The sequence below is a fragment of the Podarcis liolepis genome, assembly GCF_965112155.1.
Source record: "Podarcis liolepis genome assembly, chromosome: 15".
NCBI classification, from domain to species: Eukaryota; Metazoa; Chordata; class Lepidosauria; order Squamata; family Lacertidae; genus Podarcis; species Podarcis liolepis.
The window spans coordinates 3,996,115-4,024,087 of record NC_139566.1 but is presented as its reverse complement, the minus strand read 5'-3'; the positions used below and the strand labels follow the sequence as shown (position 1 = coordinate 4,024,087).

Here is a 27,973-nt window from a genome sequence, read left to right as displayed (position 1 = left end):
GTGGACCTTAAGGTCCTCCGTGGGGCAGACCAGGAGAGGCAGTCCTGTAGGTACGAGGGTCCTAGGCCGCATAGGGCTTTAAAGGTCAAAACCAGTATAAATAATAAATTATTATTATTAAATTATTATTACTTAATCCGTGTGATTTATTGCTGGCCGGCTCACACACACACACACACACACACACTCCAAACCCAGGTTGCCTTTCTTCCCGAGCTGAAAAGCCCCAGATAGGGTAGAACCAAGAGCCAAAGGGGCCAATTTGGGCCAAATGCCACTTGGGACAAACATATCTAGATAGACTGCCTCTGAACCTGGAGGCTCCACAAGAACTTATGAAGAGCCCTGTAGCTGGATCAGGCCAGTGGCTCCTCTACTCCAGCTTCCTGCTCCCACAGTGGCCCACCCCATGCCCCCAAGGGAAGCCCGCAAGGAGGACACAAGCCCCACAACTCCAGCCCTCTTCACCTCAGCAGCTGACATTATTCCTTACCTCCGTGAGAGATGACTTTCTTGTAGGGCTCGACGGCACCCAGGTCCACTTTCTGCTCCCGCTCGTCCGTCAGGAAAATCCGCCACTTGCGCCCATCTTGGCCCTTGATGTCCACCACGCGGCCGGTGCAAAACTTCTCGGGCAAGTTGCCCTCCACCCTCCGGGCTCTGGGGAGATCATCTGTGCGCAGCCAGGGTGGGGTGAGAGGACCGAATTTGGGTCAATGTCAGGCAAAGGATCTGGAAAAGCAGAAGCTAGCCAGCTTCTTGGGACACCGTTTCCCAAACTTCGAAGCAGGTTGGGCTACATGACCGCTGGGGTCCCATCCAACTTACTGTTCAAGGATTCTATGAGCCTATTTTCTCTTACCACCACCCTCCTAGGTTCCTCGGGGCACAGTGGATCCCACAAACAAATCTCTTTCCTTTCTGGCAGACCACCCGTTCCCACGCAGGGCCCACCTCCCCGGGGTGTCGTCCGCCTTGGGAGAACCTCGAACCCAGGCCCCTCACCTTCCCATTCGAACTCGTGCCCGTTCTCAGAGCCCTCCTGGAGCTCGCTGTCGGACGGGGTCTCCAGCTCATCCACGTTGATGTCCAAACTGCCTTCCGGCGTGGCTTCCAGCCCCTCTCCAGATTTCACCGAGCTGAGATCCGGGGCTGGGAGTCTTTTCTTCATGAGCCGCCGACCGCACAGCTCTAGGGTGTTGGGGGCGACTGGTGTGGGGCGGAGGAGAAGAAGGGGGGGGGAATCAGAGGTCAGAGGCCGGACGCTTGCTCGGCACGCAGAAAGACATTGATTCAATGATTCGATACTGAATCATTGAATTGCCGCTGCAGATAAGACTGTAAACACATTTATATACATATTGTGGATAATGCACACAGTGGCTTGCGATCTCGATCACACGCAGCCTGTAGTCCGCTGGCAGGAGGACTACAATATGGGCATGTCTTTAAGTTAACATCTTACATTAAAAACCTGACAGTACCAAATTATCGAAGGTTTTTCATCAAAGCCAGACTAAACGTCTTTCTTTCTGCAGTGTTGGATGGCAGGTTGAGAGGAGTTCCCTACCAGGACAGACTTTGCTCGCGTGCTCAAGACATCGATTCCATAAAACATATTTTGTTGCATTGTGCAAAATATGAGCAAGCCAGGGCTGAACTGATATTACCCTTGCTGGTACCTTTCCCAGGAAAATCAGAGGCTCACTATGTCAGGTTCCTATTGGAAGACCAGACAAATGCTAGAACATTAGCAGTGGCCAAGTTTTTATCGGTGGTTGCAAGAACAAATGATCCCTATATTCTGAACAAAATGCTTGTTTAACCTGGAGGTAGGCTGTCTGAATTGTGTATTGCTTTGTAACGATTTGTTGGGTCTCTGGACCGTAATAAAGATTGATGATGATAGACATATTTTCTTTGTTTTTTCTTTTCTTTTCTTGTAAAATTCTTTTTTTAAAAAAGCGTTTATTAATTTTCCAATAAGAACATCCAATTAACATATCAAATCAAATCAAATAAAAATAAAAAAATAAAATAAAAAAGTCCAATTGTCTTCCAAATTGTAATCTTAATTTTTTTTGTTGACTTCCCACGGTCTGAATTCCGAAGCATTTTCCACATCGTAGTCCTGCCAATGTTTTCATAATTCCATATCACGATTTTATCCTCCTTTTCTTGTAAAATTCAATAAAAATTTAATAAGAATAAGAATAAGAATTGCCACTGTAGCTAGGGGTGCAGCTCTCAATTTCAACTTCTTTCCGTTTAAAAGAATCATGGAATGGTATTGCTGCAGAGAACTTTACCAGAGGCCGTCCAGATTAACCCCCTGCAATCCACAGCTTTCCAAGTCCAGCTCTTCCTCATCGGGTTTGGTTTTCAAAAAGCCCTTGTGAAAATTCAGGGCCTCCTACACGGGCTGGCAGCAGCTCTCCAGCCTTTCCCCTAAAAACAATACAAGATGCTAGTCCTCATGGTTTTAAACTGGGGACACAGGAAGTCTCCATTGGTCCACCAATCTCGATATTGTCTGCAGTGACTGTGTATGTGATAAAGGGGAGCCATAACGGGGTGAAGGTGTCGTCTTCTGTTTGTCCCCGTGTCGGTTTCAGTTTATCGGTTAATTTTTCTAGTAGGGCTGTTTCCCAGACTATTTGGTACCATTGGTCCATGCTTACTCCTGACAGGTCTCTCCGGTGTCTGGCTATGATGCTTCTGGCTGCTGAAAGTAGGTGGGTTATGAGTTCTTTGTGGTGTAAATGGGCATTGTTGTCTTGGAAGATGTTTAGTAGGGCCAATTCTGGGGTGGTTTCTAATACAGTCATACCACAAGTTGAATGTGCTTCAGGTTGAGCGCTTTCAGATTGCGCTCCACAGCAACCCAGAAGTAACGGAGCATGTTACTTCTGGATTTCACCGCTTGCGCATGCACAGATGCTCAAAATGATGTCACGCGCATGCATGGAAGCGGCGAAACGCAACCCGCGCATGCGCAGATGCGCCATCGCGTCTTACATTCCATACAGGATGTGAACGGGGCTCCGGAACAGATCCTGTTCGCATCCCGAGGTACCGCTGTACTTGTTTGGTTATTTTACTTATTTCTCGTATGGCTGTTGTCCAGAATAGTCCCTTCAAATCTTATGATTCTGTGATTTAGGCCCATGGACAGGTCAAAGTGAGGCACTGACAATGAGGGGAGGGGTCTCCACATGCCAGAAGGAAGAGAGGGAATCCAGAAGGGGAGAAAGCAACCCCCTCTTGCTACTCCAGGAAACCCAAGTAGCCACCTGTTGGGTCTCTTACCTGGGCTCATTTCCGAACTGGATTCTTCCAGATCCTCCTCAGAGATCTCCTCTGGAAGAGGCCTGCAAGGCAGAAAAGAGAAGGGGCCTCTGAGGAACGAGAGGAAGGTGGGAGAGGCAGAGGCAGCGTTGCCTAGCAGCTATAGCAGGAGCAGGGAACATTTTCCATCCCAAGAACCTTCTGAGGGCCACAGGGCCAGAGGGAAGAGTGGTACAGCCAGCTAGTTTCTATCCACACCCTCCCCCCACCTTCCAACTAAATAATAATAATAATAATAATAATAATAATAATAATAATAATAATTTATTATTATTATTATTTATTATTTATACCCTGTCCATCTGGCTGGGTTTCCCCAGCCACTCTGGGCGGCTTCCAACAGAACACTAAAATACAATAACCTATTAAACATGAAAAGCTTCCCTGAACAGGGCTGCCTTCAGATGTCTTCTAAAAGTCAAATAATTGTTTATTTCCTTGACATCTGATGGGAGCGTGTTCCACAGGGCGGATGCCACTCCCGAGAAGGCCCTCTGCCTGGTTCCCTGTAACTTGGCTTCTCGCAGGGAGGGAACCGCCAGAAGGCCCTTGGCGCTGGACCTCAATGTCCAGGCAGAATGATGGGGGTGGAGACGCTCCTTCAGGTATACTGGACCGAGGCCGTTTAGGGCTTTCAAGGTCAGCACCAACACTTTGACTTGTGCTCGGAAACGTACTAGGCAGAAAAGAGGTGTGACCAGAGGTCAAGGAGACACCCCAGCAAAGGAGGTGGGGTGTGCCAGGCCTGAGCTACAGCACCTAAGAACCCAAGAACTGCCTGGGCGTAGGTGTGGTGTGTTGCCTACCAGAGAGGAGTCCCATGGATACCTCAAGGAGGTGCCTGCCAGGTTGAGACGGACGCCCCTTTTGCTCCAGCACCCCTTTTTCCTACTGCGGCCAACCGGACAGCTGGTGAGCTAAGCTGAAAGGCCCACCCCCATCACTCGGCCTCCAGCCAGCCAATGCCCAACGTTCTAAGATAGACTGCTCTTGGCCATGGAGGCTCCGTTCCTCCATCTCTTCCCTGGGACACCCACCATCACCCGCGTTTCCCCAGCACGCGGCTTACCGAGGGAATTCATCGTCCTGCCATTCCTCCTTCAGCTCCATGTCCTTGATGTTCACGGCCTCATCGGTGGTGTCTCCCCGTTCAGGAGAAAGAGGTTCTGCGGCTTCCTTCTTAAACCTGCAACAGAGAGAGAGAGATTGGTCGACGGCCTAGTCCTGCAGACGTCTCCGCAGAAGTTCATCTTGGTGCTGAGTTCCAAAGAAGCTTGGTCAAAATTGAGTGGGGATGGCTCTGACCTTTCGCACCTAGAACCCCTCTGTCCAAGGACATCTGAGCTTGGTTTCCCCAGCCACTCTGGGCAGCTTCCAACAAAGCATTAAAATACAGTGGTCTGTTAAACATTAAAAGCTTCCCTAAACAGGGCTGCCTTCAGATGCCTTCTAAAAGTCTGGTAGTTGTTGTTCTCTTTGACATCTGGTGGGAGGGCGTTCCACAGGGCAGGCGCCACTACCGAGAAGGCCCTCTGTCTGGTTCCCTGTAACTTGGCTTCTTGCAGTGAGGGAACTGCCAGAAGGCCCTCAGAGCTCGACCTCAGTGTCCGGGCTGGACGATGGGGGTGGAGATGCTCCTTCATGTATACTGGACCAAGGCCGTTTAGGGCTTTAAAGGTCATCAACAACACTTTGAATTGTGCTTGGAAAAGTACTGGGAGCCAATGTAGGTCTTTCAAGACCGGTGTTATGTGGTCTTGGCGGCCACTCCCAGTCACTAGTCTAGCTGCCGCATTCTGGATTACTTGTAGTTTCCGGGTCACCTTCAAAGGTAGCCCCACGTAGAGCGCATTGCAGTAGTCCAAGCGAGAGATAACTAGAGCATGCGCCACTCTGGCAAGACAGTCTGCGGGCAGAGAGGGTCTCATCCTGTGTACCAGATGGAGCTGGTAGACAGCCGCCCTGGACACAGAATTGACCTGTGCCTCCATGGACAGCTGTGAGTCCAAAATGACTCTTTCCTCCCTCTGTCGTCGAATTTCGGGCTCCAGCGCCAAGAAGACCTGCTCTCGGGTGCAAAAGCAGTTGCAGCTTCTCCCCCCGTCAACAATCCCTTGCCTCGGTTTCCCTCCCCTTCCTGGATCGTACCGCTCACTGTAAGCTCCTCAGGGCAGAGACCTGCCTCCTCCTTCTCTGCAAACACAGCCACCGTGCAACACCAGAAATGTTACTTAAAACGACAACAGTGATAATTAACGTCAATAATAGTTGGCGATGCATTAGAACGAAGCCCAAGCCGTCAGGGAATTACCTTCCAAATGAATTTGGCCTCCAGGAACTACCAGTTGCCCAACTGAGTAGCTCAGGAAGTTAAGAACTGGGAAGAGAGAAAGTTTGCTCCAGGTAATCCCCAAAGGTTTCTCATGCTAAATATTCACCGCAGGGCTGGTTTTGCAGCCGGGCGCCACACCCAGGAGGAGGAGAGGCTGCTTGCTCCCGTAGCAACCGGGCCGATGGATCAACGCTCTCTGCACAAACTATGCAAAAAACCAGCTCTGCAATGGGAGGCGGATCCTGGCACGGGCGTTTGAGTTATCGAGCGCAAGGTGAACCTGGAAGGACAGGCAGCCCTGCTGGATTGGGGCCAAGAGGCCTAGCCAATCAGGAATCCTGTTTCCCACGCTGGCCAGTCAAACGCCCGGCCTTCGATTGAATCGCCTGTTCCCAGCGCCAGGCGATTCAGAAAGGTAGACTGCTCCTGAGAATGGAAGCTCCATTCCACTAGCAAGGCTTTGCCGCTGACCTCTTGGTTTTAGAATCGTAGAATCGTGAAGCTGGAAGGGGCCACAAGGTTCATCTAAATCCAGCCCCCTGCAATGCAGGAATCTTCGGCCCGAACTCGTGGCCTTGAGGTTAAGAGTCTCATGCTCTCATGCTATCCTAGCATTTGATAGACAGGTTTCAAAATTTATTTTGTTGTTTCGTTGTCTCTCAACGAAACTGCCCAGGGACAGAAGAAATCCTTCAGACAACGAGGGGAACTTGTGGAACTCCAGGCCACAAGATGCGGGTTGCAACTTGTGACTTATACAGTTCCACAAGGGGATGAGAGAAATTCACTGACCTGCTGCTAGTCATGAGATATCTTAAATGGAGATTCCAGGTTCAGGAGCAGTCTACCACATGTTCGGGATAGGGGAAAGGCGCTCCTTTTAACTTTCCTAGAGGTGACTGGCTCTCTGCTGGTGGGCTAGATGGGAGCCTTACTCGGCCGCAAAGACATTTGTACATGGAATTGTCAAGTTAGAAGGGACCCTGGGGTCATCTAGTCCAACCCGGTCGCGATACAGGAATCTAAAACCAGATCATACATGACAGGTGGCCATCCATCCTCTTCTTTGTTGTTGTTGTTGTTTAGTCATTTAGTTGTGTCCGCCTCTTTGTGACCCCCTGGACCAGAGCACACCAGGCACTCCTGTCTTCCACTGCCTCCTGCAGTTTGGTCCAATTCATGCTGGCAGCTTCAAGAACACTGTCCAGCCATCTCGTCCTCCGTCGTCTCCTTCTCCTTGTGCCCTCCATCTTTCCCAACATCAGGGTCTTTTCCAGGGAGTCTTCTCTTCTCCTGAGGTGGCCAAAGTCTTGGAGCCTCAGCTTCAGGATCTGTCCTTCCAGTGAGCACTCAGGGCTGATTTCCTTCAGAATGGAGAGGTTTGATCTTCTTGCAGTCCATGGGACTCTCAAGAGTCTCCTCCAGCACCAGAATTCAAAAGCATCCATTCTTCGGTGATCAGCCTTCTTGATGGTCCAGCTCTCACTTCCATACATCACTACTGGGAAAACCATAGCTTTAACTATACGGACCTTTGTTGGCAAGGTGATGTCTCTGCTTTTTAAGATGCTGTCTAGGTTTGTCACTTCTTTTCTCCCAAGAAGCAGGCGTCTTTTAATTTCGTGGCTGCTGTCACCATCTGCAGTGATCATGGAGCCCAAGAAAGTAAAATCTCTCACTGCCTCCATTTCTTCCCCTTCTATTTGCCAGGACCTCCAAAAAAGACTCCTCTCATGGGAGTCTGTTCCACTGTTCCTCTTAGTGTCAGAAAATTCTTCAGTCAGTATCTCCTTCCTTGTAACTTGAAGCCATGGATTCGAGTCCTACCCTCGGGAGAAAACCAGGTTGCTCCATCGACCATGTGACAGCTCTTAAGATATCTGAAAATGGCGGCAAGGAATATGCTGGCTCAAAAACTGGAAATTACAAGAAGTTCCTACCATTGCAGAGGGGCAGGCGAAAATGATGAAGAATGTGGAGTTAGCCAAACTGACCGGCAGGATTCGGGATCAGGACGATCAGAGATTCCAGGAAAGTTGGAGTAAATTTATTGAGTATTTAAAGGATAATTGTAAGAATTTAAAAAACACTGGCAGGACTGAAGTAACTCCTACAATGTATAAGATAGATATGAGGTTAAAAATCAAAATATGCGACGGGAGAGAATAAGGGATACCTGCTGAAGGAGGGCAGTCGCAAAGAACTAAAAGTGCATATGTGGTTTAATGTATTGTAAAACGACTGTGTAAAGAAAACAATAAAAATTTATCTCTTGCGGGGGCGCAGTTAGTGTCAGCACCGTCTGTTAAGAGTTTGGGTGTAATCTTCGACACCTCCCTTTCCATGGAGGCGCAGATTGCAGCTATAACAAAGGCGGCATTTTTTCATCTCCGCCAAGCTAAGCATTTGGCTCCTTACCTCTCTCGCCCTGACCTAGCCACTGTGATCCACGCAACCGTCACCTCCAGACTGGATTACTGTAACTCACTCTACGTGGGGCTGCCCTTGAGACTGACCCAGAAACTCCAGTGGGTGCAGAATGCCGCGGCGAGACTCCTTATTCACCCAGTGCTTTACCAACTGCACTGGCTCCCGGTGGAGTACAGGGTCAGGTTTAAGGTGCTGGTTTTAACCTTTAAAGCCCTTTGGGCTTAGGACCCTCGTACCTATGGGACCGCCTCTCCTGGTTATGTCCCACGGAGGACCTTACGGTCTTCAAACAAAAACATCTTGGAGGTCCCGGGCCACAGGGAGGTTAGGCTGGCCTCAACCAGAGCCAGGGCTTTTTCAGTAGTGGCCCCGACTTGGTGGAACGCTCTGTCCCAAGAGACTAGGGCCCTGCGGGACTTGACATCTTTCCGCAGGGCCTGCAAGACGGAGCTGTACCACCAGGCCTTTGGCCAAGGCACAGCCTGACCCCCTCCTTCTGTAATCCTCATAGCACTCTAGCCCAATAGTTGCCATCAGTTTGATTCTGAATTGATTTTAGAATGAATTGATTTTAGAGTGTTGTGTTATGTTTACTGTTAGCCACTCTAAGCCCGGCTTCGGCTGGGGAGGGCAGGATATAAATAAATTTTTATTTTTATTATTTTTATTATTGATTTAAAAAAAAGATATCTGAAAATGGCAATCGCACCTCCTCTCTCAGACTCCTCTTTCCCACTCCTGACTCCTTCAACCGTTCCTCACCAGGCTAGTTTCTTCCTGGTTCACCAGGGGAGTGCACTGAACGAAAGTGAGCCTGACTCTGTGGTGGCTGCAAAACACCTCATTCCAGATCGGTGATCCGTGTCTCGCTGAGCCTCCCAGACATGAATCACGCTCCCCTCCTTCTCCTCCTCCTTCTCTGAGGACGAGTCGAACAGGTCCTAACACATTTGCACATTGAAAAGGCAGAGATTTCTTTGGCTGATGTTGTGTCCCAGGAACAGCAGCAGCCAGAGAGACAAAATGTGGTTTATTTTGCAGAGGGAGTGTTGTGTCTGTCGTAGAACAATGGAATCGAAGAGTTCCTCGCCAGACCTCTCTACAGAAAACATGAAATCGTCAAGGGCGAGAACGTCCCTGAGCATGTGTGGTGTGTTATTTATTTCCGCACTCCTTTATGGCAGACGAGGCCAGAGTCAAGAGTAGATAGACATACACGCCCTGCTCACAAATAGATACCATTCACATACAGTGGTACCTCAGGTTACATACGCTTCAGGTTACATACGCTTCAGGTTACAGACTCCGCTAACCCAGAAATAGTACTTCAGGTTAAGAACTTTGCTTCAGGATGAGAACAGAATTCATGCGGCGGTCATGCAGCGGCAGCAGTAGGCCCCATTAGCTAAAGTGGCACCTCAGGTTAAGAACAGTTTCAGGTTAAGAACGGACCTCCAGAATGAATTAGTAAGTTCTTAACCAGAAGTACCACTGTACATAGAATCATAATTGTAGAGTCGTAATCGACCGCAGAGGGATGTGGGTGGTGCTGTGGGTTAAACCACAGAGCCTAGGACATGCCGATCAGAAGGTCAGCGGTTCGAATCCCCGCGACGGGGTGAGCTCTCGTTGCTTGGTCCCTGCTCCTGCCAACATAGCAGTTCGAAAGCACGTCAAAGTACAAGTAGATAAATAGGTACCGCTCCGGCGGGAAGGTAAACACCGTTTCCGTGCGCTGCTCTGGTTTGCCAGAAGTGGCTTAGTCATGCTGGCCACATGACCCGGAAGCTGTATGTTGGCTCCCTCGGCCAGTAAAGCGAGATGAACTCCGCAACCCCAGAGTCGGCCACGACTGGACCTAACGGTCAGGGGTCCCTTTACCTTTACCTTTAAGGGACCCCAGGGGGTCATCCAGTCCAACCCCCTGCAATGCAGGCATCTCAACTACAGCATCCATGACAGACGGCTATCCAACCTCTGCTTTAAAATCTCCAAGGAAGGAGAGCCCACGGCCTTCCAAAGGAGCCCATTCCACCATCTAACAGCTCTTCCTCCCAGAAAGTCCTTCCTGATGTTGAGTCCGGAACGGATCCCGTTCGCATCCAGAGGTACCACTGTAATAATCTAATTTCTACACAACAATAATTAAAAGCTCAGAAAGTTGAAACGGAAATAGGCCAAAAACAGAACTCGCATCAACTTTCCAAACATCTGGGTAGGCTTGTCTAAACAGCAATGTTTTCAGTAGGGCTGGGCGATATATCAACATATCATCCAAAATCAGTTTGAAGTCCACATCGTGACATCGGTTTCATAATTTTTGACCTGGCAATATATTGCAAATCGTGATGTGTGCCTCCTATGGAAAAATGTGTGCCTCCAGATTATCGCCCAGCCCTGGTTTTTAGCAGGCCCCCAAAAGACTACAGTGAAGACGCTTGATATCAGTAGGCAGGGAGTTCCAAAGTTGACACGCTAAACAATCAAATCTTGCAAATGCAGAACAAGAATTCTGTAGCAGCGCCAGTTCCACCGATCGAATTGGCCCAGGGGGCGTTTATGGGCTAAGGCAATTTTGTAGGTAAACCGGTCCCAATTTGTTAAGGGCTTTGTATGTTAATAGTGAAACCTTTGATCTTGGTTCTCTCCCCGTTTCATCCTCACAAAGCAACCCCAAGAGGTCGGTTAGGCTGAGAAGCCGCAAGGTGACCCAAGGACACCCCACGTCCTTCATGGCCGAGCGAGGATTCGAACTCTAGTCTCCCAGACTGACTCTCTGTCGACACCACGACGTGGGCGTTGGCCCCTAAGACACTTTGGACGGGTCCCGAATGTCGGGTGTGGAACATTTTATATTCACGGCATCCCAAATTCTGCAGAGCCAGGATTTGGCATAGTGATTAACCCCGTAAGGTGTGGAGCACGGAACAGGGACTGAGGACTCCTTCCTGTAACCCGCAGAGCAGTGTATTATTATTTTTCCAAGTCTTCTTTTCTCTGTCGCGGTTATAAACTGCCCTGAGATCTTGCGACAAAGGACGGTATATATATAAATCCAGTAAATAATAATAATAATAAATAAATAGAATAATACAGGCTTATTTTGAACCTCCCTTGGGAATGTCTCCAAGAACCCCTGAGATTTGGAAACTGAACAGGAAAGGGCACAGAAACATAGGAATTCAGTTTTTACCTGGTCAGAGCCACTTAGCTCACTGTTGTTTACTACACGGACTGGCAGCATCTCTCCCGGGGACATTCCCAAATCTACCTGGAACCTTCTGCGTGCAAGGCAGGTGACACCCCCTTCCCTTAAAAACAATGCCAAGCTTTCAGCCGTTGAGGTTTTGAGGAAATGACTGTTTCAATATGGGCAGCGAAGGATTGAGGTCAGTATCGCCCGCACGGGTCAGCAGCAACCCCCCCCCCCAGGATTTTGGAAAGGAGTTTTTTTCCCCTGGCCCTACCTGGAGATGCCAGAAATTAGACCAGGAGACTTCTGCACTCAGAGCAGGCTCTCTGCCTCTGAGATCCCCTTGCGAATCACCTTTCGGACTCACCTTTCGGAAGGCAGAGCCGCCTCTTCGCCAACGTAAGAGCCCATCCGGCCCCACCGCAAGGACTAATTCTGGCCTCGCCTGCTCCTAAGAGGAGGTCAAAGACACAAAACAGCCACTCTGGGGTGTTCCAAGATGCCGGCGTACAGCCTGGGCTCATCCCAAACTGGTTTTTCAGCATGATTCAGAAATGGGGCGGCTGGGTCCTAAAGCCGTTGCAAGAGGTAAAAAAGTTTTTAAAGTAGGATTTAGGGATGGGGAGAAACAAGGACGGGGAAGGGGAAGAAATGGAGGCAGTGAGAGATTTTACTTTCTTGGGCTCCATGATCACTGCAGATGGTGACAGCAGTCACGAAATTAAAAGACGCCTGCTTCTTGGGAGAAAAGCAATGACAAACCTAGACAGCATCTTAAAAAGCAGAGACATCACCTTGCCGACAGAGGTCCGTATAGTTAAAGCTATGGTTTTCCCAGTTGTGATGTATGGAAGTGAGTGCTGGACCATAAAGAAGGCTGATCGCTGAAGAATTGACACTTTTGAATTCTGGTGCTGGAGGAGACTCTGGAGAGTCCCATGGACTGCAAGAAGATCCAACCTCTCCATTTTGAAGGAAATCAGCCCTGAGTGCTCACTGGAAGGACAGATCCTGAACTGAGGCTCCAAGACTTTGGCCACCTCATGAGAAGAGAAGACTCCCTGGAAAAGACCCTGATGTTGGGAAAGATGGAGGGCACAAGGAGAAGGGGACGACAGAGGACGAGATGGTGGGACAGTGTTCTTGAAGCTACCAACATGAGTTTGACCCAACTGTGGGAGGCAGTGGAAGACAGAAGTGCCTGGCGTGCTCTGGTCCAGGGGGTCACGAAGAGGCGGACACGACTAAATGACCAAACAACAAAAAAGGGATTGGGAGAAATAAGGACATATGAGCAGTGCTGGTGGTCAAGGGCAGTGGCCTATCTAGATCAGTTTCCTGTTATCACAGTAAACAAAAGGAATCTGAGTAGACTGCCTCTGGAGCTGGAGGCTCCATAAGTCCCTGTAACTTCACTTCTCATCGAATCATGGAGGGCCAGGCACTGAGGTCCAGCTCCGAGGGCCTTCTGGCAGTTCCCTGGCTGGGTGCTTTAGCTGAGATTCCTGAATGGCAGCGGGTTGGACTAGATGACCGTCAGAGTCCCTTCCAACTCTGCAATTCTATCATTCTGTGAGAAGTGAGGTTTCAGGGAACCAGGCAGAAGGGAGCCTTCTCAGTGGTGGCACCCGACCTGTGGAACACCCACCCGTCAGATGGCAAGGACATAATCTATATGACTTTTAGAAGACATCTGAAAGCAGCTCTGTATCAGGAGTTTTTAATGGTTTTTAAAAATGTTTTTACTTATACTTTTCAAGTTTATACATTTCGTTAGTTTTACAACCAATTTAACACTTCAGTGTTTGACTTCCTTCCCCCTCTTTCTGCGGCTCCTTAAATTTGTTTTTTAATACCTTCTGCCTATCCAAATTCATTTAATTTGCTCATTTAATTATCTGCTTTTAAGTATATACTCTTATGAAACTGCAGGTTATTACAATAATCCTGCAAATGTTTTTATCCGTTTGCAATTTATCTGTAAATATTCGGTAAACCATTTCCATCCTTTTATTAAAAAGTTTATCTTTATTTCTTATTCTTCCGATAAGTTTTGCCAATTAAAGTTTTGCTGTTTTGTGGTGTTTTTTATATTTTGCTGGAAGCGGCCCAGAGTGGCTGGAATACAAATAATAAAATTATTATTATGCTGATGATTAAGCACATCAGAGAAGCTCTGTATGTGGACCAGGCCCATGGCCCCTAAGAACCTGGGAACCAAGTTGAAGCAAACAGCAAATAAAAATTGCCACCTGAAAATCTTTTCAGTTCTCGTGCTCTTCAGCAAGTGAAACAGCTGTAGACTTTCCAGCACCGCACCATCTTTTCTGGCCAACATTCAGGCTTTTCGTTGGGGCTTCTGATGTTACTTGCCACGAAAGCTAGGAATGGAGCCTCCATAGGCAGTGAGAGTCTACCTGGGAGGCCAGACATGGTCTCCATATTCTCCTGTTTTGCACCCAACCCTGCCCTCTAGTGTTGGCTAGTGGAGTAGCAGCACTGTCAAGTTTTAAAAGCCCTTTTCCGTCAATAAACGGCCCACTTCTTCGGCAACCTTGTGAAATGTGTATTTTTATGACTGACATGCCACATGTGTTCATGTCTCGGTGTGCTTGTAGCTGCATATCCCCATTGAAAGGAATGCAGCCCAGATAGGCAGTGTCCATAAAAAGGTAAAGGGACCCCTGACCATTAGGTCCAGTCGTGGCCGACTCTGGGGTTGCGGTGCTCATCTCGCTTTACTGGCCAAGGGAGCCAGCGTACAGCTTCCGGGTCATGTGGCCAGCAGGACTAAGCCGCTTCTGGCGAACCAGAGCAGCACATGGACACGCTGTTTACCTTCCTGCCAGAGTGGTACCTATTTATCTACTTGCACTTTGTGCTTCCAAACTGCTAGGTTGGCAGGAGCAGGGACCCAGCAACGGGAGCTCACCCCATCGCGGGGATTTGAACCGCTGACCTTCTGATCGGCAAGTCCTAGGCTCTGTGGTTTAACCCACAATGCCACCCGCGTCCCTTAGGTGGTGCCCGTACTCAGATCCAATTTACACCCCCCGTTCTCAATCCTGCGCATGTTGTGCTCTGTCGCGGATCGGGGCGGAAATCTCCTCCTGCGACAAAAACTTTAGCTTTCCTGCATTCCCTGGGAGGAACCTCGAACCTTCACCACTGCCTGCACAAGCGGTTAGCAATTCAACAGGTGCAGCTGCCCTCAGCCCTGAATTTCACAGCCAAGAGAAAAAAAGGATGTGTGTTTTTTCTTTCTTCGTTCCATTTGGGGACCTAGCTTTTACTTCCAAGGAACTCGAAGTGGCCTGTATTTTTCCCCCTGCATCCCCTCCCTGCTTCATCCTCACAGCAGTCTTGTGAGGTAGGTCAGGCTGAGAGACGGCAGCTGGCCCAAAATCACGCTGGCGAGAGCTTTGTGGCTGAGTGGAGATTTTCGAACCCGGATCTCGCAGGTCACTATCCAACGCTCACCCACCCTGGTTCTCAGTATCTGATGGACTGATCATGGTGAGGGAGGGGGAATGTTTGATCAGCAGAGGATGGTGTGTGGGTGTGGGTGGGGCCAAGCCAAGGGTGGGTGGAGCCAGAGCCAAAGTGGGTGGGGCATCCTTTTCTCCCTCCCTCTCTCCTCCATCACCTTTTCTGTCTTCTGCCCCTCTGGTCGGTCTCTCTATTTTGACTAATGGGTATATTGAGGATGGATATATATAGAATTTTTTTTTTTTTAAAGGTGTTTTTTAAAAAAACAGTATTCCTAGACATCTGATCTGCCAGGAGCTGGCACAGAAATAAAAGACCCGATATATTCTAAAATAGAATGTATATTTGAGTGCAGGTTCTTTGTTTTTGCTTTTATTCATTAGAAAGTGTATTAAATCCATTTCAAACACACTCCACAACAGCATGCTAGAGACACACAGAGGCGGCTGAAGTCTTTGGCCCGCGGTGAAGCCCTCCCCAGACCCAAAATCTTGCAAAAAGTGACGGTTCAGTTTCGTCTGCAGCGGCTGCCCCGGTGCAGAGGCTAAAAGTCTCGTCGTACTTTCCCCTGTGGCCTGGTCCAACAGGTCTGGAAGGTTTCCCACAAAAGCCTGCCTGACCTGTTGGACCGGAGGCGACGGTGAGACAAACAGGGTGTGTGTGTGCATATCCCGAAGATAGCATTGCCTTTCTCCGATCCATCTTGAGACAACGGCCTATCTCCGGATCAACAGCTCGCTGGACCGTTCTCTTCCCCGTTTCAACGAGCCTTGGGCTCCGTAGATCAAAACCTCTTGCTCTTAACGGAAGATGGAACCGGGGAGCAAACAGTAAACGCGAAACGTTTCCAATAGCCAGACCTGCCGTTGACAGAGATCTCCCCGCGATCTCGAAAATTATACCTGCCATTGCTGTATATTGTTTTAAATGTCTGCTTTGCTTTCGGGAGTGCAGTCCCATTATGTGTTTTGCAAGCTGGTCTCCGACCGTAATAATGAATTATTATTATTATGATTACCTGCTCTGTGAAACTTTGTCTCTAGCCTTTTCCATTAGTGTAGACCCCGCGCTCAAGGTCTGTCTCCCCGAGCCGCAGAAACGCTTTGTCCAACCATCTCCCCGCCCAAAACCCTTTCCCCGCTGCCTCTCGTTCCTCCGCGTGCGGGACCGCGTGGCGGAGAAACGTGCCGCGCGTTAGATTCCCCCACATCCGTCCGTGCGTCCGTTCGCGCACACAAACACATTCACACACCCCTGCTAGAGAATTTCCCCGGGTTCAAAAAGGAGTCCGTCCAGCATCACTTCTTCCCCGGTTCGTCATCCGCGGAGGAGCGAGCCTCGGCGATGCGGCTGAACTTTTCGAAGACGGCCTCGGCCGACAGTTTGGGGAGACCCCGGTCGAGGGGGCACTCGTCCACCAGGCTGTTCATGGGCGTGGGGGGCAGCGGGGCGTCGTCGTCCGCGGCCAGGTCGTCCCCCAGGCGGTGTGGCTTCGCGGGGTCCTTCCTGGGGCCGCCGGCCCCCCGCTCCCGCTCGCAGGGTTCGGCACCTCGGGGCTCCGGCCTCGTCTTGCTGCACGGGGCTGTGGCCTCAGGCTGCATAGCGGCGGGGACTGGCCGGTCCCACTCCCGCAGGAAATCTCGGACGACGGGGAGGACTTTTTTGCGGGAGGCGGTGGTGTTGCCCTGGTGGTAGGCTCGGACGGTGGCGTATGGGCTTTCGAGGGGAGACAGGCTCAGGGAAGGGCTGCTGGAGGTTTCCAAAGCTCGGCAGACCTGGGGAAACAGAAACGCAACAAGCCAGATGGTTATAGAAGATACGTTCAACACTGCAATACAGTGGTACCTTGGGTTAAGTACTTAATTCGTTCCGGAGGTCTGTTCTTAACCTGAAACTGTTCTTAACCTGAAGCACCACTTTAGCTAATGGGGCCTCCTGCTTCTGCCGCACCACCGGAGCACGATTTCTGTTCTTATCCTGAAGCAAAGTTCTTAACCTGAAGCACTATTTCTGGATTAGCAGAGTCTGTAACCTGAAGCGTATGTAACCTCAGGTACCACTGTAATAGTTTTGACTCCGTGCTAGCGTTCGAGTGACAAAGGAAGTAAAAGTAGGCGGATAACAATTAAGGATTAATTATGTTTCCCGCTTCTTGGAAGTGTGGGTGTCTGCACATATGTGTGGTTTTGTATGGAATGTTTGGGAGGAAATAAGACAGTAAATAACAAATTAAATATTGATGTATGTAATTTTTATTTCTTAATTATATTTAGTGGTAGAATGGCTGTATTGTTTTTTGTAACATAAAATCATTCAATAAAAATTATTTAAAAAAAGAAAAGAAAAGCAATGACAAACCTAGACAGCATCTTAAAAAGCAGAGACATCACCTTGCCGACAAAGGTCCGTACAGTTAAAGCTCTGGTTTTCCCAGTAGTAATGTATGGAAGTGAGAGCTGGACCATAAAGAAGGCTGATCGCCGAAGAATTGCTGCTTTTGAATTCTGGTGCTGGAGGAGACTCTTGAGAGTCCCACGGACTGCAAGAAGATCAAACCTCTCCATTGTGAAGGAAATCAGCCCTGAGTGCTCACTGGAAGGACAGATCCTGAAACTGAGGCTTGCAGCACACGAAACGCAGTTTACCTTCCCACTGGAGCGGTGCCTATTTATCTACTTGCACTTTGACGTCCTTTCGAACTGCTAGGTTGGCAGGAGCAGCGACCGAGCAACGAGAGCTCACCCCATCGCGGGGATTCGAACTGCCGACCTTCTGACCGGCAAGTCCTAGGCTTTGTGGTCTAACCCACAGCGCCACCCGCGTCCCTTAAAAAAGGTGTAGTCATAGGTATATCAGTGAATCCAAATCTGAATGGTCAAATTGTGTTTTTACTGTTATTCTGGTTTTTGTTGTATGTATATTTTGTGGGTGATGTTTGTATCGAAAAATTGATTAAATAATTTTTTTAAAAAAGCAAGGCGGAGGGCTGAAAACCTCTTTCCACAAAGGGTTTTCCTGATGCAAAAAGGTTTTGTTTTTCAGCCCTTTGCCTTGCTTTCTGGGCTTTGGGAAACTCCCAAACAGATTCCCAACAGCCTCGTGAGAGTTTCCAACACTTTGGTAAGCCCCCTTTCTATGTATTTATTTTTCATCGCTGTGCGTACAGCGGCAATTGTGCATGTGAAATTACTTGTGTTCCTACCTTACTTATTCAAACCTCGCATTCCCCCCCCCCAGACCAAGACTCAAATTAGAACCACACAGATGAAATACAGAAAGCTGAAAAACAACGGTTCAAAAGTAATTAAGTCCTCGCAGAATTACGTGGCCATAGAGTTTAAAAAACCGAATCGGTTAGAAATGCAGATTACGAAACGGCTGCTGTGTATGCCTTTCGCTGTTTGGATATTGCTGTGCCCTTACTTTCATAAACCGATAGTCAATACTGAAAATAAATGTGTGCAGCCTGGGGTCTCACGATGACAGGAGAAAGGGGTGAGAAAAGGTTAAGGAAATAAAATGAAGCAAGCAAAGAAAGAGCCTTAGCTCAGCTGCAGGCGGTTGGAGGATGGATGGTGGCTAACAGATTGAGGTTGAATCCTGACAAAACAGAAGGACTGTTTTGGGGGGACACGGGGCGGGCGGGTGTGGGGGACTCCCTGGTCCTGAATGGGGCGGCAGTGCCCCTGAAGGACCAAGTGTGCAGCCTGGGAGTCATTCTGGACTCACAGAGGTCCATGGAGGCGCAGGTTAACTCTGTGTCCAAGACAGCTGTCTACCAGCTCCATTTGGTACGCAGGATGAGACCCTACCTGCCCGCGGACTGTCTTGCCAGAGTGGTGCATGCTCTGGTTATCTCCCACTTGGACTACTGCAATGCGCTCTACATGGGGCTACCTTTGAAGGTGACCCGGAAACTGCAATTAATCCAGAATGCAGCAGCTAGACTGGTGACTGGGAGCAGCCGCCGAGACCGCATAACACCGGTCCTGAGAGATCTGCATTGGCTCCCAGTACATTTCCGAGCACAATTCAAAGTGTTGGTGCTGACCTTTAAAGCCCTAAACGGCCTCGGTCCTGTATACCTGAGGGAGCGTCTCTACCCCCATCATTCTGCCCGGACACTGAGGTCCAGCTCCGAGGGCCTTCTGGCGGTTCCCTCATTGCGAGAAGTGAGGCTACAGGGAACCAGACAGAGGGCCTTCTCGGTGGTGGTGCCCACCCTGTGGAACGCCCTCCCAGCAGATGTCAAAGAGATAAACAACTACCTGACATTCAGAAGACATCTTAAGGCAGCCCTGTTTAGGGAAGTTTTTTATATTTAACGCTGTACTGTTTTTAGCACTTGATTGGGAGCCGCCAAGAGTGGCTGGGGAAACTCAGCCAGATTATTATTATCATCATCATCATCATTATTATTATTATTATGCAGTGCATCTGTTTGGAGTGGAGAAGGCCATCTGCAGCGGCGCCTCCGGGCAAGGCTACAAAAGAGGAAGGCCAGACCAAAGTCCACCTCGTGGGCCCCGTCTGCAGGACGGAGGGGCTTTCCTCCCACCTGTCGGTCGCATCCTGAGACCCCAACCACTCACCTCGATCACAGAGGCGAAGGATGGGCGTAGAAGGGGTTGCAGAGGCGAGAGAAATCGTCCTAAGCTGGGCTCGCTCTCTCGCAGTGCCGGCGTGGAAGTTTCTAGGGCTCTTGATAAGAGCCTCTTATTTTAGGTCTTTTTGACAGCCCCTTTTGGAAATGCGGAAGTCAGCCGAGGGCAGCAGCCCCCGGATGGCGGTGACTCACTTGTGGGCTGTCCGCGACGTCAGGCAAATCCAGAAACGGCGGCCGCAGGATCTGAGCCTGCCGTCGCGACGCCAGATTAGCCCTTGCCAATAAAAGGCAGAGGAGAGGGTGGGGTGGGGGTTAGGAACAGTCCCAAAATATGCCTTCACAAAGAGGAGGCCCCCCTCATCTGACAGCAAGGTCAGCACAGAACGGTCAAAAGCCTTTTTTTGGCGCTTCGACGCAGGGCTAGCGCGGATTTTCTGGGCTGAGGGCCGCTTCTGTCCTTCGTGGACCCTCCGGGGGCCAGGCGGCGGCAGAAAGTGGCTACATGACGCCACGCACACGATGCGCAGCACATGTGTACAGCGGAGATCAGAGAATTGTCGCGTTGGAAGGGACCCAGAGGGTCATCCAGACCAACCCCGCCCTGCTGTGGAGGAAATTTTCTCTCTCCAAAGAGCTCAAGGTGGTCCACGTGGTTCTCCCCCTCCTCCTTTAATCCCAACAACAACCACCCTGTGAGGTAGGTTAGGCAGAGAGAAGACAGCAACTCGGCCAAGGTCGGAACCAGGGAGTTTCACGGCTGAGTGGGGATTCGAACCCGGGTCTGTCCCGGGTTCTAATTCAGAACTCTCATCACTGTGCCATGCTGTATCCCGCACAGCAGAGCAGCGGTTGCAAATGCTTCCGCATAAACTAGCATGGAAATTCTCAACAACAGCCCTGCAGGGTTGTTCGTTTCGAAGTTGCAATTGCTTTGGAAAAGAGGGGGGTTTAACGGAATTTACACGGGTCCCAGAGAACCAACGTTTAGCTGGATGAAGGTCTAAGGTTCAAGGAGAATCCACGCCGGATCAGGCCCCAAAGGCCCATCCTAGACCAGGATCCTTTTATTGCAGCAGCCATCTAGCCCAGTACTGCCTGCTCTGACCGACAGCATCTCTCCTGGGTTTCAGGCAGGAGATACCGTGTTTTTTGCTCTATAAGACTCATTTTTTCCCTCCTAAAAAGTAAGGGGAAATGTGTGTGCGTCACATGGAGCGAATGCAGGCTGCGCAGCTATCCCAGAAGCCAGAACAGCAAGAGGGATTGCTGCTTTCACTGCGCACAGGTCCCTCTTGCTGTTCTGGCTTCTGAGATTCAGAATATTTTTTTTCTTGTTTTACTCTTCCGAAAACTAGGTGCGTCTTGGGGTCTGGTGCGTCTTATAGAGCGAAAAATACGGTAGTTCCCAGCTCTACGTGTGGATGCTGTCGGATATTGGACTGGGGACGTCCTTCGTGCAAAACAAGCGCTATGCCACAGAGCTCTCCCCCTAAAACTAAAATCATAAGATTCTAGTCCTCAGGGATCTGAATGCTGATCTGAAGAGCAACGCAGGAAGCTGCTTCCTGCAGACTCAGATCACAGACCCAGTGGCTCTTCGGGGCTTCAGGAATATATTTTGCTGCCCAAGGTGGAGATCCTAGGGACTGAACCGGGGGACCTTCCCCTCGGCTCCCCCAAATTCTAGCCTGCCTTCCGGTTCCAAATAGCATTGCACCCGCCCATCCCCTTTGCCTGAGCCCTACCAATGCCGCAGCCCTGACTCTGCGAGGCTCCTTTGACAACCACAAGAAATCGAGCCTTTGGGGTCATCATCGGGCCGGCTGTGTGGAACTCCCTGCCACTGGAGATCCAGCAGGAGAACTTTAAAACACCTGCTGAAAACTTTTCTATTCCAGCAGGAGTACGTCCTTCCACAAGGGTCAATTCATGTCCGTTTTTAACTTTCTAATGGATTTATAGTATGGGTTTATTGCTTTAAACCGCTTTGGCATGTACATTTGTTTATGATACGGTGGTAGAAAAGCAATTTTTAAAAATAATGATGGAGTAGGGAGAGGTAAGTAAAGGAACCCCTGACCGTTAGGTCCAGTCGTGACCGACTCTGGGGTTGTGGCGCTCATCTCGCTTTATTGGCCGAGGGAGCCAGCGTACAGCTTCCGGGTCATGTGGCCAGCAGGACTAAGCCGCTTCTGGCGAACCAGAGCAGCGCACGGAAACGCTGTTTACCTTCCCGCCAGAGTGGTACCTATTTATCTACTTGCACTTTTGACATACTTTCAAACTGCTAGGTTGGCAGGAGCAGGGACCGAGCAACGGGAGCTCACCCCGTCGTGGGGATTCGAACCGCCGACCCTCTGATCAGCAAGTCCTAGGCTCTGTGGTTTAACCCAAAGCGCCACCCGCGTCCCATAGGGAGAGGAGCCCCCCTAAAAAAAAAAAAACCACACCAAACCAGTGGGCAGCATCAAAGCTACAGCCAGCCTTGCAACCTGCCCAGCCTTGAAGGGCTTTCTTTGCCAGAGGCGAAAGCTGTGAGGACTTCCCATTGAAAAAGAAAGAAAAACCACCCAAATAAATGGCCTCATTTGTATTCAAGGAGGAAGGGCAGAGAGGGAGGAAAAAGGCGATTTTTACAGCTGCCTTGTCAAGGACGGAGGCTGGAGGAATTAGCCGCTTTGTGAACCGTGTCCCTCGCTTGTTATGCGTCCATTAACTTCTCCCACCTCCTAATAAACTCCTTCCATGGGGCGCTGTGCAGAGGAAGAACCGCAAAAGATATCGAGTGAAGGAGAATGGTTTGGGGCCTCTTTCTTTTGCAATAAAAAAATTAAGGTCTTCTATATCTATAATAAATGTTATTTAAATGTACCAACCAAACACAAACATAGATATGTGGACCACATGTCTGGAGCGGCGCAGGAAGACCGTCCTGAAACCATTTTGACTCCCAAACTGACCGAATGTTTTCTCTGCAAGGAGGGAGGGCATGAATTGGGTAATCACCGTTTCAAAGGAATGGGCCGACTACCAGGAAAGGCAATCAGATAAGGCATTATCAGATAACCTGGCAGACAGGAAAAACAACAACATTCAAATTTCTGTTGTAGACCACCTTTTCTGTGATGTATATGTATGATGTTTGGGGCGGGTGTCTTGGGTTACACCCCTTCTGGGATGTATGTTGTATGGAGACCTTGAGCTCCAGGGCGGGCAATGTCTACATAAGGGCAGGTACACCTTGGAGACTCTTGAGAGTCCCATGGACAGCAAGAAGATCAAACCTCTCCATTCTGAAGGAAATCAGCCCTGAGTGCTCACTGGAAGGACAGATCCTGAAGCTGAGGCTCCAAGACTTTGGCCACCTCATGAGAAGAGAAGACTCCCTGGAAAAGACCCTGATGTTGGGAAAGATGGAGGGCACAAGGAGAAGGGGACGTCAGAGGACGAGATGGTGGGACAGTGTTGTCGAAGCTACCAGCATGAGTTTGACCAAACTGCGGGAGGCAGTGGAAGACAGGAGTGCCTGGCGTGCTCTGGTCCAGGGGGTCACGAAGAGTCGGACACGACTAAACGACTAAACAACACCTTGGTTCTGGGTTCCTCCTCTCTCCTTTGTGTGGGGAGTGAGGACCTTGTTGCAACAGATCAATAAAGATCAGGCTTACGAGCTGCTTTGCTTCTCGATATTCTCTGGTTGGCCTCTGTTATTTTCTCCTACCAATAGGGAACCTACGTAAGGACTCTATATGGGCTCTTGGATACCCCATAAGGAGAAAAAAGGGCAGATTTTTGTTTACAACATGGGAAACCAACAAGCAGAATTTGAGCTCAAGAGCAGCTCTCCCCTCCTGTGCTTTCCAGAGACTGGGATTCAGAAGCATCACTGCCTGCAGCTTTTGAAGGCAGAGCGCAGCCATCATGCCTAGCAGCCATCGCTAGGCCCCTCCTCCGCCATAAATTTGCCCTGTCCTCTTTCAAAGCCACCCAGGTTTCAAAGCCATCTTGTGGGAGGGAGTTCCGCAGGTCAACTCAGTGCTTCGCGAAGAAGGAATTCTGTCGATCTGTCCCGAATCTTCCAACACTCAGCTTCACCCTTCAACAAACCTCCATCATGCCCCCGTGAGTGTTTTGGCCCCGTGAGTGTTTATATCTGTTGCTCCGCCCAGTTTTGCCCCTGGCCCCGCCCACCACCAGCACACGGTCCCCGGAAGGCGCCGTCTCCGAAGAGGCCTCGCCCCTCGGGAGGGCTGGTTGTTGTTTTTTAAACACCCCGGAGGGAATCTCTCTTGCAAGACGATGCTATGGCGGACGGGCTCTCGGCAGCTTAAAATACGAACAAGTTCGCTGCAGCGGGAGCTTCCAAAACACAAACGCTTGTCCTCAGCAGGCAGGGAAATTTTGCGGGCAAGTGAAAAGCGGCTGTGGTTCAGAGCGGAAGGACTTCGGGGGACGGCTGGCTTGGAAGTTGAAATAAATTGGATTCCACCGGTCTGGGCACAAATAGAGACAAGGGTTCCCTCTCCCACTGCCTCCACTGGCTGTGTTGTCGCAAACCATCATTGAACTTTTATTCTTGCAACTGAAACACTGCAAAGGTTTTTTTTCCGCTTTTGGTTGCTTTTTGAGCGTATTATTCGCAATTTCTGATGCTTCTCTAGCCGGCTGGGGGTGGGCATGGGGGTGGGTGTTTGGCTTTCTCCCCGCCCCCCGAATGATTGCATTAACTCACATGCAGATTGAATTAACCAGTTGCTTAACTAGAACTGATATGATTACTCAGCAATGGGTTCTTTTTTTCAAGCAGGAGACAGACCCCAAAGCACTTCCCCAAATTTAAATAAATAAGTTTTTTCCATACAATTTATATACCGCTTGGTATGTTTGTGGGTTGTTGTTTTTTTGGGGGGGGACACCACTAAGCGATTTGCAAAAAGAATAAAACAATGAAATTATCAGTAAAGAGACAGTTAAAAACTGGCATCTAAAGCCTTCAGAAATCAGCGCTAGGGCTGAAAACGAGATTTCAACGCATTTCAATGTTCTACATGTCTGGAGAGGCTTGCTTAAACTTTGACCCTTTGGGGTGGAAACTAAGCCAACTGAAAAGCATGATTTTAATAATAATAATAATAATAATAATAATAGAATGAGATTTTCCTAGGTTCCTTCCACGCTGCCCAATTTTTCAGTTTGAAATACAGGCTGCAGTTTCGTAAACATTTGATACACTTTGGAAAAAATGAAGCCCTCTGAAAATGCTGAGGACTGGGGGCTTGATCTTTTAAAAATTAATAATAAGGGAGTGGTATAGTCTCCTAGATTTTTACCACGCTGCCAGTTTTTTTTTGCATTGAAATACAACTTGCAGGTTTGTAAACATGCGTGTAATAATAACAATAATAATAAACATTAGTAGTAGGTTGTGCAGGAGAGAAAATTTATCCTAAGCCCTATTGGACACAGCGGCATATCGGCACTGAGCAAATGCATTCAGGGTGGTTAAAAAAAGGAGGCGCCTTCGATTCCTGCCAGAACACACAAACGAGCTTTTTAAATACTGGCAGGGAGGAAGAAAGAAAGGAAGGAGAAAATGGAATCCGTTAACACCCTTCCTTCTTAAAGCTCAGCCTGTGCAAAAAAAAAAAAGGAATCGAATCAATACAGAATCGAATTAATGTAGGGCTGAGAAGGATACCCTCCGCCACTCAAAGATGGGGAGTGGGGCAGAGGACAGAGGAAAGGGGGGGGTGCAAGAAAGAAGACCCTCCCCAGAGACCCCACTTACCTTCCGTCAGGCAGGCCGGGGGAAATGTAGTGTGACAACCGCGAGCATGACAGGGCTTTCTCCTGCGCACTGAACGTCCCCCCACTTAGTTAGCTGGTGATCTCAGAAACCTTTGACCGTGGTTAATGAATGACGACTGCTTTAGCAGAGGGGTGGGGGACCCACTCGCCTGCGTAAACATCCCTCCCCCTTGCCTTGGGAGTCAGCCAAGCGAGGCTCCCTTCTCTCCAGACGGATGGATGGATGGATGGATGAATAAGGACTGTCCCTCCTGGCCCACACACGCCCGGCTATGGCAACGGGGAAGATCTGGGGAGAAGCAGGCAGAGGATATGGGGTGGAGGCTTTGGGGCACCGGGGAAACGTGGCGTGAGAGCTGACGGGGAGGAAGGGAGCCCAGGAAAAGGACAAAGGACTCGATCAAAATAGCAGGGATTTTTTTTGTTGTCCGCGCATGGAAACCTTGCAGGTCTCGACTTCAAACTCTGGAAGAGAAAGGTGGTTCTTGGAGTGGTGGCCAATTTTGCAAGGGGGGAGTTCCCAACAGTTCAGATCCAGGGGAGGGGTGAATGTTGTTTCCTTGGGGGGGGGTAATGTGGCAGCAGGTGGGGCCAAAGTGGTGGGGGCTTGTGGAGTGGGTGGGGTTTTGGAAACGGGCCATGGGTTCAGCTGCAGGTTACCCCGGCACGGATCAATTGGGAGGCCTGATTTCGCATGCTTGTGTGCATCTAGTGTTTACACCATCGTAAAGAGGTTCAGAAAAGGAGGGTGGATCCGTACGAAAGGCGTTCCGAGTTAAAATCAACACACGCCGACGCAGCCCCACGTAAAAACTACATGCACCATGAAAAAAAGGTTAATTTCTAAATGCCCCAAGAAAATCGAAGCTATTTTAACACATATAAGAAGAAATAACATTGCACAAACCCCCAATAAAACGATGTAAAACCGAAATTATTTTTTTGGAAAAGCCAGAACGAACATAACATTATGAATTTCCCCAGGCAAGATACAGCAGCCTCTTTTAGGTAAATAAAAATCCCCTATCAATTATTTCAGACAGAAAACGTGTAGTCTTTGGTGCTGAGTATCTATCCTGTCAAAAGAGCAGATGAACGATGGGGTCTTACCCCAGCTGGACTACAATTCCCATCAGCCCCCACCAGCGCAGATGTATGGGAGTTGTAGTGCAAAAGATCAAGCTGGGGAAACCTGAATGGACCTCTCTAACATTTGTCCCACCAGCGTGGAAGTCAGAGAGCTCTGTCCGAAACTGCTGCAATTCTACATGTTCGCCCGAGGCGAGCAACAGAAATCATGCAAGCGAGTATGAGCAGAGTTCCCTCTTGTCATACATTTCAGTCCATGAACATTACATAACGACATTACACACTGGCCAACAAAATGCCCCAAAGGGAAACCTTGACGCAGGACCTGAGAACAAGAGCTCCCTTCCTGTTGTTTCCAGCAACAAGCATTCAAAAACATCTAATAGCCTTCCCCTCCACAAATGTTCCTAATCCATTTCTTAAGCCATCATTGCCTCCTGTGGCAGCGAGTTCCACAGTTCAACAGCGTGCTGGGTGAAGAAGGAATTTGTTTTATCTGTCCTGAATCTCCCAATATTACACAATTCATTCCACAATCGATAAGGGACTCTAGCAATAAAGGAGGCTGCCTGGGAGGTGGGAGGTAAAGACAGCAAACTTGCAAAGGGGGGAAACAGGAAGACTAAAGCAATGAGGAGAGAAATTAGAAGAAAAGGAGGAGCAAAAAACTGCTCCAGCTAAGGAAAAGACACTAAGGCAAACAAGAGGGAAGGGGGTGTTGAAAGGAAGCAGCTGATCAGTAAGCGGTCGGGAGGGAGATAAGGGACACTAGCAATAAAGGAGGCTGCCTGGGAGAGGGGAGGTAAAAGCCCATGGATCCTCAGGATATTTACATTGGGCCGCCCCAAATTCACCATCAGATCACATAGCATGTCCATGGCTACAGCCTGCACCAAAAAAATCACGCATCCACTGTTGTGTGAGGCCACAATGGCGCGAAAACGTGGTTACAAAGCACGGATCCACAGGGACCCTCAGGATTTTTGCATTGGGCTATCCCAAATCACATGTCTGTGGCCACAGCATGAACCACAAAAATCACACATCCACTGTTTTGTTCAGATTTTTTTTTTTCTTGTTTTCCTCCTCTAAAAACTAGGTGCATCTTATGGAGCGAAAAATACGGTATGTTAGTCTTGGCCAAAACAGGTTTTAGCGGACGCCGGACTGCAGCAGAATGGAAATGGCGGTGATTGCAACGAATGCCAGAGGGGATGGAAATCTCTCCCTCTTTAAACACCCCTAGTTTAAAGGCACAGGAGTTCAGAAATGAACGTGACCAGCCTATCACTGAGAAAAAAGTGGGGTCTATTTCTAATCAATGCTTTGCCGGGTCCAATATCCTGGAAATCAACGACGAGGCCCCTTGCAGCAACCTGTTGTGTTTTCTAGGGAAGGACTATTCTTTCTCTCATCCCGACAGGGCGCCATTCGAACTCACCGCTGCCTGGAGTTCCGGGTGCTGGCTGTACACGGCGAGCTGCCTGAAAGGCACGTTCTGCTCGTTGAAGGAGATGGTCATGGCAATCAAGGCGTCGTAGCTCCTTTGCCGGCAGAACGCGGACAGTTCCTGCTCCAAACCAGGACGGCGCAGGAAGTCCTAAGTGGAGAGGAGGATCGTGAGAAAAGATGAGGAGGAAGGCATCAAAGGCACACCTGAAATGGTTTCTGGCCCCTT

The 27,973-nt window shown here is 49.4% G+C and overlaps 4 protein-coding genes across 7 annotated transcripts in view; 2 read left to right on the top strand and 2 right to left on the bottom strand.

Annotated features, from left to right (window-relative positions):
- The window catches only part of BNIPL (BCL2 interacting protein like), a 29,379-nt gene extending 17,548 nt beyond the window's left edge, over positions 1–11,831 (bottom strand). Inside the window, exons 1-5 of one of the 2 annotated variants that reach the window (XM_083477317.1) lie at positions 11,671–11,831; positions 4,418–4,534; positions 3,310–3,371; positions 1,006–1,209; positions 494–673 (exon numbers count right to left, since the gene is read on the bottom strand). In XM_083477317.1, the coding sequence (XP_083333443.1) occupies positions 494–673; positions 1,006–1,209; positions 3,310–3,371; positions 4,418–4,534; positions 11,671–11,714 (607 nt within the window). In that variant the 5' untranslated portion in view covers positions 11,715–11,831. Of the gene's footprint in view, positions 1–493; positions 674–1,005; positions 1,210–3,309; positions 3,372–4,417; positions 4,535–5,659; positions 5,805–11,670 lie in introns of those variants that run through there. The other variant, XM_083477318.1, reaches the window with a different exon arrangement.
- The window catches only part of HORMAD1 (HORMA domain containing 1), a 578,262-nt gene that overhangs the window by 298,605 nt on the left and 251,684 nt on the right, over positions 1–27,973 (top strand). The window lies entirely within an intron of this gene.
- The window catches only part of CERS2 (ceramide synthase 2), a 162,364-nt gene that overhangs the window by 13,218 nt on the left and 121,173 nt on the right, over positions 1–27,973 (top strand). The gene's annotated exons all lie outside the window — the stretch shown is intronic.
- Positions 15,149–27,973, bottom strand: part of PRUNE1 (prune exopolyphosphatase 1) — a 29,830-nt gene continuing 17,005 nt past the window's right edge. For all 3 annotated transcript variants that reach the window (XM_083477182.1, XM_083477181.1, XM_083477180.1), the window contains 2 exons: positions 27,737–27,895; positions 15,149–16,567 (listed from right to left, as the gene is read on the bottom strand). In XM_083477182.1, coding sequence (XP_083333308.1) covers positions 16,091–16,567; positions 27,737–27,895 — 636 coding nt within the window. In that variant the 3' untranslated portion in view covers positions 15,149–16,090. The remainder of the gene's footprint in view (positions 16,568–27,736; positions 27,896–27,973) is intronic.